The sequence below is a fragment of the Neopsephotus bourkii genome, unplaced genomic scaffold (assembly GCF_033783945.1).
Source record: "Neopsephotus bourkii isolate Nb327-2 ecotype Australia unplaced genomic scaffold, CSIRO-AGI_Nbou_v1 NB_962, whole genome shotgun sequence".
NCBI classification, from domain to species: domain Eukaryota; kingdom Metazoa; phylum Chordata; class Aves; order Psittaciformes; family Psittacidae; genus Neopsephotus; species Neopsephotus bourkii.
Window position 1 is genome coordinate 8,125,581 of NW_026901456.1, and position 16,825 is coordinate 8,142,405.

At 40.4% G+C, this 16,825-nt stretch overlaps 1 protein-coding gene across 5 annotated transcripts in view; it reads left to right on the forward strand.

Annotated features, from left to right (window-relative positions):
* Positions 1–15,086, forward strand: part of SLC37A1 (solute carrier family 37 member 1) — a 38,458-nt gene extending 23,372 nt beyond the window's left edge. For 4 of the 5 annotated variants that reach the window (XM_061359233.1, XM_061359234.1, XM_061359235.1 and 1 more), the window contains exons 11-20: positions 927–1,058; positions 2,482–2,572; positions 3,488–3,550; positions 5,249–5,334; positions 5,958–6,006; positions 6,832–6,905; positions 8,407–8,485; positions 9,039–9,136; positions 11,451–11,503; positions 12,323–15,086. In XM_061359233.1, coding sequence (XP_061215217.1) covers positions 927–1,058; positions 2,482–2,572; positions 3,488–3,550; positions 5,249–5,334; positions 5,958–6,006; positions 6,832–6,905; positions 8,407–8,485; positions 9,039–9,136; positions 11,451–11,503; positions 12,323–12,338 — 741 coding nt within the window. In that variant the 3' untranslated portion in view covers positions 12,339–15,086. Of the gene's footprint in view, positions 1–926; positions 1,059–2,481; positions 2,573–3,487; positions 3,551–5,248; positions 5,335–5,957; positions 6,007–6,831; positions 6,906–8,406; positions 8,486–9,038; positions 9,137–11,450; positions 11,733–12,322 lie in introns of those variants that run through there. The other variant, XM_061359237.1, reaches the window with a different exon arrangement.
* The last annotated feature ends 1,739 nt before the right edge of the window (positions 15,087–16,825 follow it).

Sequence of the window (16,825 nt, forward strand, 5' to 3'; positions counted from 1 at the left end):
TTACTAGCTATGGAAAAGCTGCTCAGCAAGCAGTTGGAAATGAGTATAGATATATCCCATCTTTTTTCTGAGTTGGATAAGAAGTACTGAGGACTATTTATACCTGAAATTCCTTCTTGTGTCTACAGCTGTAAGATGGAAATTTCCAATTCTATGCCAAGAGTTCACTTCAGTGTGATGGGTGAATAAAAATAACAAGATATCCTTGTGGCTAGACCGGAATGGCTTGTTCTTGTTGAGTGATGACTTGCTCCACAAGTATTCTTAGCAGCCAGTGGAATTATTAGAGTAAAATCCTTCCTAGTACTAGAAAAGAACTCAGAATTCACAGTTTAGGTAATAATAGTAAACTCCATGCTTCTATAATTTGTGGATTGTAATGTTCAAATGAAACAGACGTAAAATAAGTGCATAAAGCACTCAGTATCCATAACTCAATTGGAAAGATGACCTATATTTAAATCAGTGAATAAGATGATGTTACAGAGTCTGAAAAATGGGCTTAATATTTGTAACAGAAAGAAGATAATGTATGCTTTTGTATGGAAATGTGTTGTAGTATTCAGTAGCTTGTCAGTCTTAATTAAACCAAATTAATGTAGTGGCATAAAGGAAAGCTGGAAATTGTTTTATTCTATTGTAATCTAATTGTACTCTAATATGTGGTTTTTGCAATTTGAAATTGTTTCAGAATAGAACAGAATTTTTATCTCACAGTGGAGTGTGTGCACTCAGACATAAACAGCCAGGCTTCTTTCACCCGGTAGTCTGTATATACTTTCTACTCTCTATAAACTCCAAATAAAAAGATTTTTTAAAGCTGTTACTTTCTGTGATTAAAAAAATGGAATTATTTGATTCCCTGATACATGTTTTGATGCATTATTCCTTTCTGTTTCATATGTTGTTTCTGGGGCAAATTGCAGGATCCAGAGATGCAGCATTTACTTACCGACAATGAAAACAGTAGTACATCACTGAACCCCAGCACTGTGGTCACTGGGGAAGGCAGACACAGGACAGCAGCTATCAGCTTCTTTGGGGCCTTGCGAATACCTGTGAGTACATTTACTTGTACATCTTGACTGTTCCTCTAAGAAGTTTATTCCTCAGAATTCATATTTCCATGAAGCTCTAAATGAAGTGCCAGATGGGTTTAACTTTGCATCACAAGCTTTGATTGTCACCTCTGGTGCATATGTTACGGCAGGGCCCTTCTGTCATGTTTTAACAATGCTCGGGTGCATCAAGCACAGCAGAATGAGCTGGTCAGGAGGTGCTTATCCTGCTGTATTCAGCATTGGTGCTGCCTCACCTAGAACACTGCGCTGGCTGGGCTTCACAATTTAAGGAAGGTCCTTGAATGCATCCAGAGGAGGGCAACAAAGCTGGTGGAAATACTGGAAGGAATGTCCTGTGAGGAGCAGTTGTAATTTTAAAATCTTTTGTATGCTTTATTTTGAGAAGTTTCAGACAGCCCAAACATTTGGACTACTGTTTTCCTGAAGTTTCTTTTAAGTCAGGGACTATTATCCTTTATTGTCCTCTGGTCTTGAAGCTTAGCAGCCTCAGTGGGATGCACAAGTAGAATTATGTGCACATTGATTCGGACCAGGTATAAAGGTAGGGGAAGAAATCTCCAGCACTCAACCCCTGTATTCCTGTATCTTCTTATCAGGACCAGATTGGTCCTCAAGTAATGGGTAGAAAAATTGCTGCTGCTGCTACCTGGAATCTCTCTAACTGTGATTTTTTTCTTCTGCCTCTTGTTTGGAAGGGTTATGGCTGTATGTAAAGGATAGCCAGCCGTGTATGTGTGCTGTCCATGCAGATAATTGTGGTGTCCAAACCAGAGACTTAATAAATCCTGTTTCAAGCAAAAATGTATCAAATGGTGAGGGGAATAAAGATAGGTTATTTTGGCAGTTTAGCTGTAGCTCTGTGCAGTAAGTGTACTTTCAGTTTTCCCAGCAGAAAAGAGTGGAACAAATTAGTATTTTAAATAGGCATATGCACTGTTTGTAGTGTGCTCCTGCCACATACTGATTTGAACTGTGATGTACTGGTTGACTGTCTTTTTGCAAAGAGTTAATAAGGGAGGAATCTTAGACTCATCTGAAGGATGGATCTAAAGAATCCAGCTTCTCTTGAATACACTCCAAACCTGCTGTAACACTATATAAAAACTCTGTACATGAGGAAAATAAGTGATGCAGGTGTCCCAAACAGCATCAAATCCTTCCTCTTCGTTTTAGTGTTCCCCCTTCAGTCAATTCAGTACAATTAAGAGAAGTAAAGTAAAATACCGCAATCTGCTCTGATTGTAAGCTTTGCTCTCTCGGGGGAAGAATGCTTCTTGGAAATTCTTGAGAGAAAATAAAAAGCCTAAGTGTTTCTTAGAAACCATTTTTATAATGGTCTTTGAAAGCAAATAGCAGCCTCTGTCACAGTGCTAACTTCCTACTTTCTTTATTCTCTCAGGGAGTCATAGAGTTCTCCCTCTGTCTTCTGTTTGCAAAGCTGGTGAGCTATACTTTCCTCTTCTGGCTTCCTCTCTATATCACCAATGTAGGTAAGTATTACAGTAAAGGCATAAAGAATTATGACTACAAAGTATCTCGAAATACGAGCTTGAAATAAATAAAATGGGAGATGAGCAATCCTGAGGAGGAGAAGGACTTGGGGCACTGGTGGATGAAAAGCTGGATGTGAGCTAGCGGTATGCATTTGCAGCCCAGAAAGCTAACTGTATGTTGGGCTGCATCAAAAGAAGCATGACCAGCAGGCTGGGGGAAGTGGTTTTCCCCCTCTACTGTGCTCTGTGGCATAGAGGGCCACTCTATGACTTCTGTGAAGAAAGGCTGAGAGTTGAGGTTGTTCAGCCTGGAGAGAAGTCTTTGGGGAGACCTTATCATGGCCTTTCACTACTTAAAGAGGGCTTATAAGAAAGATGGGGACAAACTTTTTAGTAGGGTTGCAATGGGACAGGGATAATGGTTTAAACTACAAGAGGGTAGGTTTAGATTAGATATAAGGAAGAAATTGTTTGCAATGAGAGTGGTGAAACACTGGCACAGATTGCCCAGAGAGGTGGTAGATGCCCCATACATGGTAACATTCAATGTCAGTTTGGGCAGGGCTCTGAGCAACCTAATCCAGTTAAAGATGTCCCATTTCATTTCAGGTATGTTGGACTAGATGACCTTTGAAGGTCCTTTGCAACCCAAATCATTCTATGGTTGTATGTTTGTTAAAGTGGTAAAATGTCTCTTGCTGTTACTGTGGTTGCATTCAAAAGCACGTATCCCTGAATACGCGCTTACGGTACATTCTTATTTTTCTTACACAGTGACACCTTATGGTAGCTTATTCCTGTTTATAAAGAGTACTGCTGTAAAATGCATTTACCATAACATGAGAAGACTGTAGTGAGGTTTCTGTGTTTTATAGTCTGGAAATGAGATAACTGTTTTGCTTATCTCACCAGAGCATCTTGATGCCAAAAGAGCTGGGGACCTTTCTACACTGTTTGATGTGGGTGGAATCTTTGGTAAGTTTTATATTTCATCCTTAATCACACCAGTTTAGAAAAAGCTATGGTACTATTATTAGTCCTTGTGCCATATGTCTACTTAAGAAGAGTGGCAGTAAAGGTACTAAGCTGAGAGTTGAGTCGGACATTGAAAACCTAGCAAAACATCTTCAGACTGAGCAAGTGACAGAGCCAAGAGCCAAATATGGAATCTTTTAGCTCCCTCAGCTCTGGCCCATGAGTCCTGGTCACTCCACATATCCAAATATCATTTTATTTTCTTTTATCACTCTAGTACAGCAAAATTATCCCAGCTGGAATAGTTGTGTATTTTTTGTGGGCACAGAAGTGAATGGCCACAAGTGTTTTGTTTGTTTGTTTGGGTTTGGGTTTTTTTGATGCCTTATAAAACTGTGTGTGATAGAATTAGAAGATTGTAGTAGTAACAGTAAGGATGACCATTTCTTTGCAATTTGTGAAGTGACCAGTGCATAATTAAATTTATGCTAGTGCAGACAGCATAGCTCACAATGAAGCAAGCATTATCATCTTGATGCCCAGCTGATTTATGATACACACGCACACCCCCATTGCCTCTCCATCTCTCCCACTTTCCTTATGGAAATAAGCCCTGTTTCAGTCCATTGGAAAATGATGTTCGTGACACTCATAGGTTTGACTGGATCATGACCTATGAGGCCCTGATAGTTCAAGATGCAGGTGTCAAGGTATATTGCAGTAACTGTTCCAGTCTTGTGCTGGATGTGACTTCTGCCATTTCTTACTGCTTATTTCATCCTAGACAGCTAGAAGCCAGAGTCAGTAGAACCTCAGAGACTTGAGTGACTTCTTTCAGCAGCATCTTATCTCCCTGTGAATACAAGCTTAACAATGTGCTGCTTGGATCTTTGGCACTTACGTTTAAATTCAAGTGGGATATGAGCACTTTGGAGACGGGCAGCTGGGAAGGAAGGGGCAGGCCCTGCAATATTTGTGGATCTGGAGAATCTAGAGAACTTCCTTTCCTTCTCCCTGTATCAGATTCTCTTTACATCATTTTGGCAGCTCCTTCCCTCTGGCCTTCAGCCCCCTCCTGCCACATGCTCTGATTAGTACTTCTGTGTACAGCTGCTGGCAAACGCAAGAAGTAGGGAAAATTTAAGAGCCTGGAGTGAGCACCTGGAGAGAAAACAAAGTATTTAATTTGCCACAAGATCTGGAATAGCTCATTTCTCCTGGTTCCACTGCGATGCGAACAGAGCACTTGAAAGCCAAGTTTACTCTTGCATGTTAGGAGTTAAGAGACCAGCAAGTCAGCTGGGCACAGTTGGATTCCAGAATGCCAGCAGTGGGATCACTTAGCAGCTGGCAAAACGGTTTTTTGCATTCAAAACCAGTAGAACAATTATTTATACGTATAATTCTATGAACTTCCATCTCTATTCCGCCCCCAAAACCTGTCATCTTGGATATTTGTTTGGAATAAATAGTGAGGAAGAACAACTGTCTGCTTCTGTTATCTTCCAAGTCAAAACCAGCTGGGTTAATAAGGGTATTGCTAAGTGTGAATTATGTTGTCAGTCTAATGCTCTGTGCTGCTGTGCATTAAAAGTCATATTGTGTTTTAATCTCAGTTGAGTTTCATTAAGTGTAATTGACGTCTTTTGTGTAAAGCATGCACAGAGTGTTTTCCTCACACACTTGTGTCTTTTTCAGGTGGAATTTTGGCAGGCCTGATTTCAGACAGGCTGGAGAAGAGGGCATCAACCTGTGGAATGATGTTATTGCTTGCAGCACCCACAGTAAGAATTTGCTCATCTCTTACAACTGTGGCTGAGACTTTGACAGCAGTCCTTGGGAAGTTCTACAGACAGCATCTTCTAATTTGGATAAAGAGAGTTCAGGCCAGGTTAAAAGCCAGCATGAAAGTTGGGCATGTGAACAATTATAGACATCGGGGCTGCCTTCACTAAGCAAGCAGAAAAGTCTCATGTTGTTCATTGGAAAATTTCACTCATGTAAAATTTGATGTTCAATTCTTAGCCAGAATTTTACCTGCTTAAAGGCAAAAATTTCTGTGCTGTAGCTGTTGGAAAACTGGCATTTTTCTCTGATTCCTTTGTGATCAGTATTCTGTGTTGTGTTGCAGCTGGCAATTTGAGAGTTTAAAATTGAGTAATCTCATAAAACAGCCCTTTCTTCTGAAAGCACATACTGGGGAATAGGAGCAAACCCCTTGTCTCCCTCCTGTGTCCAATCAAACAGTCCTGCTGCGTATTTAGTAAAACCTAGAAATAGCTTTCACATAATAGCAGCTAAGATATTTTGTAGTTAACATGGGGAAATGGGAAAACATGGGGGAAATGGGGAATTTGGGATTACTCTGTATGTTGGTATTCAGCATGCTTGCTTTTTCATCTTACAGTTGTACATGTTCTCTGCAGTCAGTAAAATGGGCCTTGAGGCTACCATAGGTGAGTATGTTAAACTTATTTTCTGCCTGGCTTTCTGTGAAATTTGCATTTATGATCCTTTGGTCTTTTTTTACTTATTTATTTATTTTAATTTTGTCTTTTCCCTTAGAGGAGGGAATTTGGAATCAAATTCCCTAGACTTTGTCTTGCAGGCTTTTTAACAGGGTAAAGAAGGGCACGCTAGGAAATGGGTAAAGGGTGGCACGGGAGCAGTGATTTAGTTAATATTATTAGCCTTCTTTCTGGAGCTGCTTGTGTCAGCACAGGCTTTATTATATTCCCTATGGCAAATGTCAGAGGTGTTTAAAGACTACTTGAAGTACTTTTGATGGCAATGTTAACTTTAATTGTATAGGCTGAATTCACTTGTGGCTATCTGTTACCTCAAAACAGAAGTAACACAAGTGCTTACAGTAGTGTGTCACTACCAAAAGGCCTTGTGAAGTTTTAGGGCCCCCTGGTGCTTGGTACTGTTACAAGCAGAGAACAGATTTACAGGTGAATCCTGTGATGATCCCCTGCTCTTAGGGTCAGTTTGGTCAGATTTTTCCCCTTTCTCTGACCTACTGGGATCAATAAGGTTCCTGGGAAGTGCCTTTTAACTCATCCCTATCTCACTGTATTTGAGAATTCACATCATGGAGTGAGCATTGAAGAGAGGTAGGAATGTATGTTGCTTTTCCTCCTTTCCCAATTCTGTTACGGGATCAGGGGAGTCAAGGAAGGATTAAAGCATTTGAGAACTATAGACTATGATGTCTGCTGTGTTATGGTTAACAGTCTTCCAGGCAACTTATGTTTTCCATTTTTGTCAACTTGCGACAGTGATGCTGCTCATTAGTGGTGCCCTGGTGAATGGCCCTTATGCTCTGATCACCACTGCTGTTTCTGCTGATTTGGTGAGTTTGGCTTCCCCTCTGCTTCCAGTATAGCAGCTCTGGCCTCTGTAGAGAGCCCTTTGACTTCTGCAGGGTCATCAGTGAACGGGCTGCGTTGTCCCAAAGCAGAGGGGCAGGATAGGCAGTGCTGAACTCAGCCACTGAAATTGTTCTGGAGTTCGTGTGTTGGTGTGAATGAATTGTCATGCTTGTGAGAGGCTTCTAAATTATTTTTGCTTACTAATAAGGCAGACCAAATCTTGTAGATGGCAGCCCAAAGTCAATGTGAAGGCGACATGCAAAGCCAGGTCTCTGTACAAATACCTTCTCCCCTTTCATAATTTACGTCATTAAAAGAGGGGAGGAGCTGTATCTATGTGAGAGTTAAGCTGGCGACTTAATTCCTATCAGTGCAAAAAGCTGTATGTGACACATACCTTTACTTTTGTCCATGCTGCATTCTTCCCTTTAGCATACAGTTACTCTAGATACCAGCATTTCCAGCTGGATCCAGTCAGTAAGTCGCAAATGCCATGTGAAAACATTGACCCTGGTACCTTTCATTAGGTACACTTTGGAAGTTTGGTCTCAAAAGGTTTTGGCCCCTTAAGACACCAAGCAAAAGGGAAAAATCCTGTAACAACAAATGCTCTATAGGAGAAGGAGCAGGACAGAAATCTCCAAACTTCCTCTGGAGCCCTGTCCTTTTCATGGGGAGCTTGGCAAGACAAAGGGAGACACCATGCATTTCCCATTTTATCCTTAACCTTGTTGGAAGGGCCACTAGCTAGAAAGTGCAGCCTGACATGGCAAGATCCCTATATGACCCTTGGGAAGAGGGTTGAAACTGCCAACTGAAATTCCTCAGATGTCAACAATCAAACATCTGACACAAGCAAATGTAAGTCACTGATTACCTGCCTGGATTCTCCTCAGTGTAGTGGAGATAAAGGACTATTTCTTATTAGCAATTCTCCAAAGTATTCAGTTTCTCTGTCTTTCTACTAAGTTACTCCCTTTATCAGTTGTTTTGCTCTGAAGATCTGGCTTCTAAAATTGGAACTAAAAGCCCTCTTTTGACTCAAGAAGTCTCTGAATTAGCATTTCAGTATATATCCATAATTCTGGTGTTCCTGCCACAGCAGTGGGGTTTTTCTTCTGTTTGTTTGGGTTGAGGAGTGTTTTGTTTTCTTTTGTTCCATGGGCCTTAGTGGGGAAGAGATGGCCCTGGAAACAGCCTTGAGGCATAATGCAAAGCTGAAGTGCTGTCCTTTTTTGAATCCAGTGTGCAGAACAGAAAGCTGCTTGGCTCCTGTAGTTTAAGTAACATGATTTAATAATGAAGAATACTGTAGACAGTAGGTAGTCGGGGTAGGAGACTTGTTCAAATAGAGGGTCTGATCTGGGATGTTTAAGGCATCTTCACAATGTACATCTAATGTGGATGGGTGTGAGTTAGATAATGTTGAAACGACTTCAGAGTTCAGCTCAGGGTGGATCTAAGCAGTCTTTGTCTCTTTAGGGTACCCATAAAAGCCTGAAAGGGAATGCAAGAGCCTTGTCCACAGTTACAGCAATCATCGATGGAACAGGATCTGTAGGTAAGCCAGAGCTGTAAGGTAGCCTGCCTTAGTTGTGGTAGGTTAAAACAAAGGATCTTTGAGAATGTGGGCTCTCTCCAGGATGCAGTACAGCTTTGGAAATGGGGACTAGAGCAAACTTAGCATTAAATCTCTCTAGCTGTCCCTGAGGGAGGGAGGAAAGAAAGAAGGAAGAGAGTGGTAGACTCTGGGCACAGACAGCAAAAGTAGATACCACTGGGCTCTTTCTCAGATCAGGGATATTTTATTCTTGCCCCTCCACACTGGTACGTGGAAGGGAAAATTGAGTAGGATTCAGCTTAATACTGAATGGTCATTTTGTTGAGCCGAATATAGGCATTTCTCAAACTTCTAGTCTTCCAGCTTCCCATGTGGTAGGGTTCCCATTGGCTTGCAGCTTTACTAGTAATGTTTTGAGCTTTCTGTAACCTTTTAGTACATAAGTACTGAGTTAATTAGGTGGAGAAATTGATATTCTAACTCAGAATAACTATCTTTCAGCTTAGTAAATCTTACATTGCATCACTCTGACAGTATCAATATTATATTTTAGGTGCAGCTTTGGGGCCTCTCTTAGCTGGTCTTATTTCCCCATCTGGGTGGAACAACGTCTTTTACATGCTTATGATGGCAGATGCATGTGCCTTGCTAGTAAGTCTAAAAATACTATTTAGTTGCCATGTATTTCCTTTGTGCTAAACTATCTTAAAATGCAAATTTTCTTTTTGCAATTTCAGTACTCCGTTTAACAAGAAACTTCCAATTGTGTAGGAAATTTTCAATTAAAGAGCAAATTTGCTCATTTTGAAATTCTCATCTAATTTTAATCAAAAGTGTAGATTAGTTCTGATGTACTTCAGTTGCAAGCAACTACACATCTGTTGATTGCTGGCTGAGCAGATTGCAGCAGGCATAATTGTAAGTAAACCTTCATATACAGACCTAGAAGATGCCTCAGATTCCACTCATGGAAGAATTTTCTTTAGAGCTGGTTTAGCGAAGTAGTAACAAATGCTTTGCTACATTGCTGTATCACGAGAATCACCGCAATAATGAAGATGTTGAAAGGTAATACATTGCATTCTCCAGATGGGCCCTAAAACTGCTGTACTGGGTTTGACAGAAAACTGGCATCCTAACTTTTGACAGTCACCATGAGCAGATGCTTAGGGAAAAGGATTGCAGCACACTCATGGTGCCTTGGTACAGAACACATCCATTTTCCCTTTTTCTCCTGTTGGAGATCCTATATGATTGATAGGAAGAGCTGGAAAGTTGGTTGGCTTCTTTTCCTCACTTCTGGCTTGCTCTGTTTTGCTTGTAAAGACCACAGAAGACACAACATGAGGCAAGGAAAGTCTTGCTGTAGCTTTGAAGCCAGTCTTGCTTTACCCACCTGTAGGTTAGCCTGAAGGTTATGTGTTTGTGTTTGCCAATGATTTCCCTGGCAAGTGTCTGTACAAGCTTTGTTCTGCAGTAGAGCAGAATGCTGCTATGACCTCAGGGATGTACTGAAGCATCTCCTTTTGAAGTCTTGGGTGGAAGTGCTTATTGAAAGGGCAAGGTGACTGTGAAAACACTTCAGATGTACTCCTCATCCGTACTGGCTATGATCAGACAAAGACCCGTACCTGCACAGTATTGTACTGAGCTTTGTTCTCCTGCAGAGGAGCTAATGCTGAGTGCCTCAGACCACTCTTTCCTGACACAAAAAAATCAGGAGTTCTTGCTTTGAGTTACAAGTGAGGCTTTTTTCCTCAATTTGTGTTAAGCCCAAAATGTTAAGGTACATTTTTCCACATTTAAGATGTGAATTCTCTGGAAGTTAAGTAAATAAATTAGGTAACTTAATAATAATTAAAAAGTTTAAAATGGGTAAGTTAATAATTAGGTAAGTTAATAATTAGGTAATTAAATGTTGAAATATCTTGCCACTGGTAGTCAGCAGCTCTGTAAATCTTTGCTTGTGCTGCTTTCAGTATTAGGTATTTCATGCTTGCTCAGAGAGTGAGGTTTGGGAAATTGTTGTAGTTTTCCCAAGGCAATTTAAAGCTCTGCTCTTTTTCATGTATAATTACTTATTAAAACCACGTTTCTTTACAGCAACAGTTAAAATGCCTTTCTAAAGCTCTATTTTTGAGAGGCTTGGCTCTGTGCTGTTATAATAAATCCTGCGTTTTGTAATTCATGTTCGGTTTTTCCCACTCTTTGCAGTATAGCATATAGATGCCTGTGTTCAAAACATTATTTCTTCAAAGGTATCTGGAGGAGCTTTAGCCTCTTATGTGGTATTCAGTGCTGTCATTCTTGACCACTGCTATACCTCTGAATTGTTCTATATGCAGGAGTGAAACCTTAAGATAAGGAAACCCATAACAGTGAGGAGCCCTGGAAGTTCTGCTTCTGGCTTTAATGTATATGGGAATCATAAAATTTTATTTCTAAAATCACTTTCCTGGGTACTATCTCGGTACAGCTTTTAAAGTGCACTTGAAAGTCCTGATCCTGCAATTAAACATGGCTGACATTATTCATCTTGACTAATTGTGTGATTAAAGCTTTTTATACATAAAGCTGTTTTTCAAAGTAGCAGCTAAAACATGCTATGCTCTCAACTGTCTTTATCTGCCGTTTTTTTTGAAGTCTTGGGTTCCCTCTGCTGGTTTCTTTACACATCTGCTGGTAAAGAAACTGGAAAACCACTCTGGTTTTTATGAAAAAATCGATCTCTTAGTTGTGAAAAAGGAAATTATTTTCTGCTTGTTTTTTTCATTGTAAAAACTCCTCTCCCAAACATTGAGCTTGTAAATCCTTTTATTATTTTTTTTCTTAACCAAGTTCAACAATTCAGGGCAATATTTCAAATGAGGAACTCTTTGAATAACAGTGAACATCTTGTCCTGAAACTTAGTTTATTTGTGTATCTGTATAGATACTAACACAGATACCATGACTGCTTTTACAGTTCTTACTTCGTCTTATTCAGAAGGAGCTTCGGTGTAATGCAGATCATACCCTGTAAGTGTTATGCATGCCTATTGCTCTTTAATAACAGTTTAAAAACATGTTACTAAGACTTTGCCCCAAAATATGTTACTAAGACTTTGCCCCGTAATACCTAGATTTAGACTGAACTTGTTGAGGTTTCTGTGTATCCATTCCTGTATGTTTTAATTTTGTTTCAAGAGAATAACCTCAGTTTGATGTTTTCAACTAATGAACATTTTATTTTTAGTATGTCTTATTTTGAAGAGTAGCTGAAAACACATCCCTGTCATAGAATCATAGAATCATAGAATAGTTAGGGTTGGAAAGGACCTCAAGATCATCAAGCTCCACCCCCCCTGCCATGGGCAGGGACACCTCGCTCTAAACCATATTACCCAAGGCTTCATCCTGGCCTTGAACACTGCCAAGGATGAAGTCATGGTCTCTTGCTTATAGTATGGTTTTGCCCAAACGTGTAATCTTCCTGGGTTTCATCATGGAGCATGCAGGTGGGGAATAAGGAGCTACTCGATTGCTTGTTCTGTTTTTAAGAATAGTTTCAAATGTAACTTTCTCCAAAAGTTCTCCCTAAAGGAAGGGGTGACTCTGAATGTACAGTGTTTTGAATTGAGGAAAACCAAAATCCACTGAATCAGTGGAGTTACACTTGCATACACGAAATCTAAATTCAGTCCCTTGGTTGTAATTCTGTAGAAGTAAAATGGTCGGGGAATAGAAAAATGCATGGCAAGGGATGGATCCTGGGTTGGATACTGACTGCATTTTTATGTTAGCGACTGTTAGACCTCACACCTCAACTTTTCCTGCCTGGTTACTGCCCTTTCCCAGGTTTAAAGAACACTGAGTGATGCAACTAGATTTGGAATAAGGACTCATCAGTGATCAGAGCTCTTCCCTGAAAAACAAACTTCATGGAATGCATTGTTCTGTATTGAAGAGATTCTGTTTGGTGAAGAACTTTGCACGTTTACTGGAAGCAGTGTGAAAAATGCAGCTGGTGAATCCCTGAAGCTCTTATTTTTGCACATGAATAAGTACCTCAAGATGGCAACTATTCATCAGATGAAGAGACAGGAACTTTAGGAAGGTTTTAGCAGTGCGCCTCAACTGAGCCAAAGACAAATACCAAGTGCCTTTTTATTTCTTTTCATAGGATGTTTTTAATTAAAATGCCGAACTGTGTGTTTTCCAAAAACAAGTCAAACTGAGAGCGTAAGGAAGTTTAAATCATCACAGTCCAGCAGTGAAAAGTACCAGTGTCAGTGAGCATAGTATGTATCCCTTATGTCGTCTCGTGCACATCAAGGGCATCGCTTTATAGAGGACAGTAACAGCTGGTTATTAAGATGCACTGTTATTAGTATTTTGAAGCTGCTCAGACAATAACTTCACCATATGATTAGTTTTTAACTACAGTCCTACTTCTAATCCCAAGGACAACACCCAGCATTTTGGTAGGCAATGAAATGGAATTTACTCTTGTGGTGTTCTGCAGTTAGCAGTTTTCATAGACTCTCTGGATGGGTGTTAGTCCTCAATTAGGATTGTGCAAAAGAGTCCTAAGCAAGAAAAAGTAGGTGATGAGTGAGAACGTTCAGTGGGGGGTGGGGGGGGCCTGTAATAATTTTCAGGGCATTATAGACCGGTTGTGCAAGCATAACATAATTGTGCTGCTCCACTAGGCTGGGTTGAAATGAGAGAGTGTTCCCTTAGGGTAGCAGAGAACTGTGAGCTGTCATACTTGAGAGCTCTACAGGATTGATCAGATGAGCTACTTTAGTGCCCGCTGACACTGTGTTCACTGTTGGGTACTCCCTGATTTTAATGTTGGTGTGTGCATGTGAATGTCATTGTCAGATCAGGGCCTTAATAACCAGAAATCTCTTTCAAGTGGCTGATTTCAAGTGGCTCAGAATTTCAGATTTAGAGCCAAAATATTAGAAAAGAAAAATGGCCTAGGTGGTAGGTTGTAAGAGAACATTTCAGTAACTAGTGCTACCCAACGAACAGACAGTTTAATGTCTTGAAAACATATCCTTTCTTTGTATAGCTATCTCCTTTGCAAAACAGATGTTCCTGTGATTTATTGGTTGGGGGTTTTTTAAGATGTACAAAGGAAAAAGGAGGGGGTTTTGTATGAGGCATTTATACTCAAATAATGAAGGCTAGATAATTCAAACTGTATTATTATTAACTGTATTTATTAAAGCTCTAGGCACATGTCTTGTTCTGAACTATGCTCTCAGATTTTGTGAAACAATGTAGTAGTCTTTACACTTGATTAACAAAACAGCACGTTCTAAAATAGTCCAGCAAAATATCGTGGAGAAATGTCTCATCAGCTGCTGGTGTTGTTCCATATGCTGGCACAACATTTAATTTCCAGGGCTGATTAGTAATTGTTCGGTCTTTGATGAGTTACTTCACTGGTTTGATTCAGCTCGTGCTGTATGCTTGACTTGAACAGTACAAGAATGTGTTCATTTTTAACTGTTTTGTTGAAAACCACGGAAAACCTCAGTCCCACAAAGACTTAAGGAAGGCACCAAGTCCTTGCAAATGAATGCTGTATGCAGGCCCCAACCCTGCAGTTCCCTAAATGAACGGTTAACTTCAGATTTTCAGTAAGCCTGTTGAGACCAGTAGGGATGCTGAACATGTGAATTCATACATCTGTGCTACGTTTGGGCTTCAGGCTGTAGTTGAATATGACAGAATTCTTCAGTAACGTTATTTGGAAGGACTTCCTATTACAGTGGCATGGAACACTGCTCCTCACTTGGCTAGGCTGACCCTGGGGACTTAGAGCCAGACTAGGGGACTGATGTTACCCTCTCATGGGGGGAAGAGTAACACTGCAACCCCAAAACAGTTGTATTGGCACACCTTCAGTGGCTGTGTGAGAAAGGAAGAATGGGGGACTTAAGCTGAAGGTGCAGATCCCTTTCCCCCCAAAAAGGTATGTAGACCTTTATACTAGTTTATAAGAACAGTTTAAACTCTGCTGCACTCAGATGTTGAGAGGCCCCTATGGGCTGAAGTCTTCGGTTAAAAAGCTTTCAGTTGTATCTAAGTTAAAGGTTGTAAAGGTATTTAACCGTGTCTTGGGTTTTACTTGTTGGGCTGCTGCTGTTATTTATTTATTTATTTGAATAGCTTTTGCACTGCAGTGACTTGGGTATGGGATGGTGACAGTGTTGGAGGTACTGGGCTGAGCCCTTTGTAGGCAGGAGTTAGGCTCTTAGTGAGTTGATGTCTCCTTCTGTGCTAATGTACAGCATTTCAGTTCCTCCCAGCTATGGATTTGTTGGACAAAAGATAAAGATTTGCTTTTCTTTTTTAACAGCCCTAGAAGTCCCCTAAAAGTTGTGAATAAACTGTGTGTTTTGTTAGTATCGGGTGTCAGTATCTGTTAACCTGGAAGTGAACAAGACTTGACAAAATTTTGTATGTAGAAATGTGAGTGACCAGTATGTAGAATGAAATTTAAGTATGACTGTATGACTTTGGGTTTTTAATGCTGGTTGTTGTGAATTTTATCCATTTACAGTCCTGTGTTGAATAAAACCAGATTCTACTTTAAAATGGGAAATGTTGATTACTTCATTTTTCACATCTCCATGAAGAAATGCTTCATATGGAAGGATGGATATCCCTGCTGGGACAGTGCTCCCATCTCCTGTGAGGGTAATGAAAATGGTTCAGTAGGAGAACAAATTGGAACTTTCTGTTTTGAAAACAATCCACTTGTCAACTTGAATATGTAATCTTTTTTTCATTTTGAGGGATTGTGGGTTGTACACCATTAGTATTTCCAATCAACTGCATCAGATGGGTATACTCACTTATTTTGGTGTCATAGGGAAGTAGGACACTCACCTGAGGCAGGGACTGAGTCCAGCTCCTACAGCATAGTTTTAAGGTGATTTTTTTATTGTTGTCTGCTTTGCTTGCTCTTCAATTTATATGGAATTGAAATTGAAAAGCTTCATCACTTCTCTCTAGCTCTCATAATCTTGAACATTTATTGTCTTAATTCTGTTACGTTTGATGGAGTTTGTGTGCCTCTGGCACTGCCTCCAGCAGAGATACAATGTCCAAACAATAGATGTGCCAGGGAAGAACTTATTGGAAAAGAAAATAATTTCTGGTTACAAAAAGACGTCTGAGGGTTTTGGACAGGATTTCTGATCAAAATGTGTTCAAGGTGCCTCCCGAGAATAGATAAATAATAGTTGGGGCATCTTCAAAAAGAAGGGAGACTTGGATCTGAGTTTCTGTTCTGCCTGATTTGGAGCAGAAGCCTCAAGCAGGGTACTGAGCACCCTGGCTGCTGCTGGACACACTGCAGTGGAGGTCTGTTGTGTGTAGGAATCGTAGAATGGTTAGGGTTGGAAAGGACCTTACGATCATCTAGGAAAGGTTTTATAGGGTGGGAAAAATATGAATAGGTAGCAGGGAAAGTCTGAGACTTCTTTTGCCTGTGAGCGAAACTGCTAACCTATTCCATGCACTAAGATACACCTACTCTTGTATGTTTTTCCAGTTAGAAAATTCCAAACAGGATTCTGTCATCTGCTTCAGGAGGTTATTACATGTGTTTCTGATATAATATCCTTAGAATAACAATGGGAATCCTCCACCTTTCTTTGTGCCAGTGTCACACTACCTCAGACTCTGGCTGACTTCATCATGTTTATGCTTGGGTATCTGTTTGGTTGCTGCTGGTTTCTCCAGCGACTGATGTGTGAAGATGTTCATATGAGAAGTGCTGCTCAAAACTGGGTAGGTGTTAGATGGTATAAATAAAAGCAGATAATGTTTAGAGATGTTGGAAGCTAGTGGTCCTGATATGGAAGTAATTTGAGGAAGATTGTTTACAATCCCATCAAATGATGAGGCCCAGAATTTGTAATGGTGGTGTTCTCTGATCTGAATGAAATTTTATGGCCTGCATATTTTTACATTAGAGGTTACATTGTATTATTTCATGATTTGTCCCAACCTGAGTGTTTATCTGATACGATGTTCTGACTGCTGGCCTACGTCACTTTCCCCTTGCAGCAAGTCTGGTTTGGTTCTGTTTTGCTCTCTGCTAAACCAGCCATGTGATGCTACAGACTCTTCCTCCTGCCCCCATCTCGCAGCCTGCTGTGCCAGTGGAGGGACTGCAGACAGTTCCCCAAGAGGTCTGCATCTGTGTGCTCTGGGGCTTTGGTGACCTTGAACTACATTTTCTGTCATTCCAAGGCTGGAGAGAGGGAACGAGAGGGTTTAACTGCTAGTGTGCTGCAGCCTCATGTCCACTGACTTTAACATCTCATTGTGTGT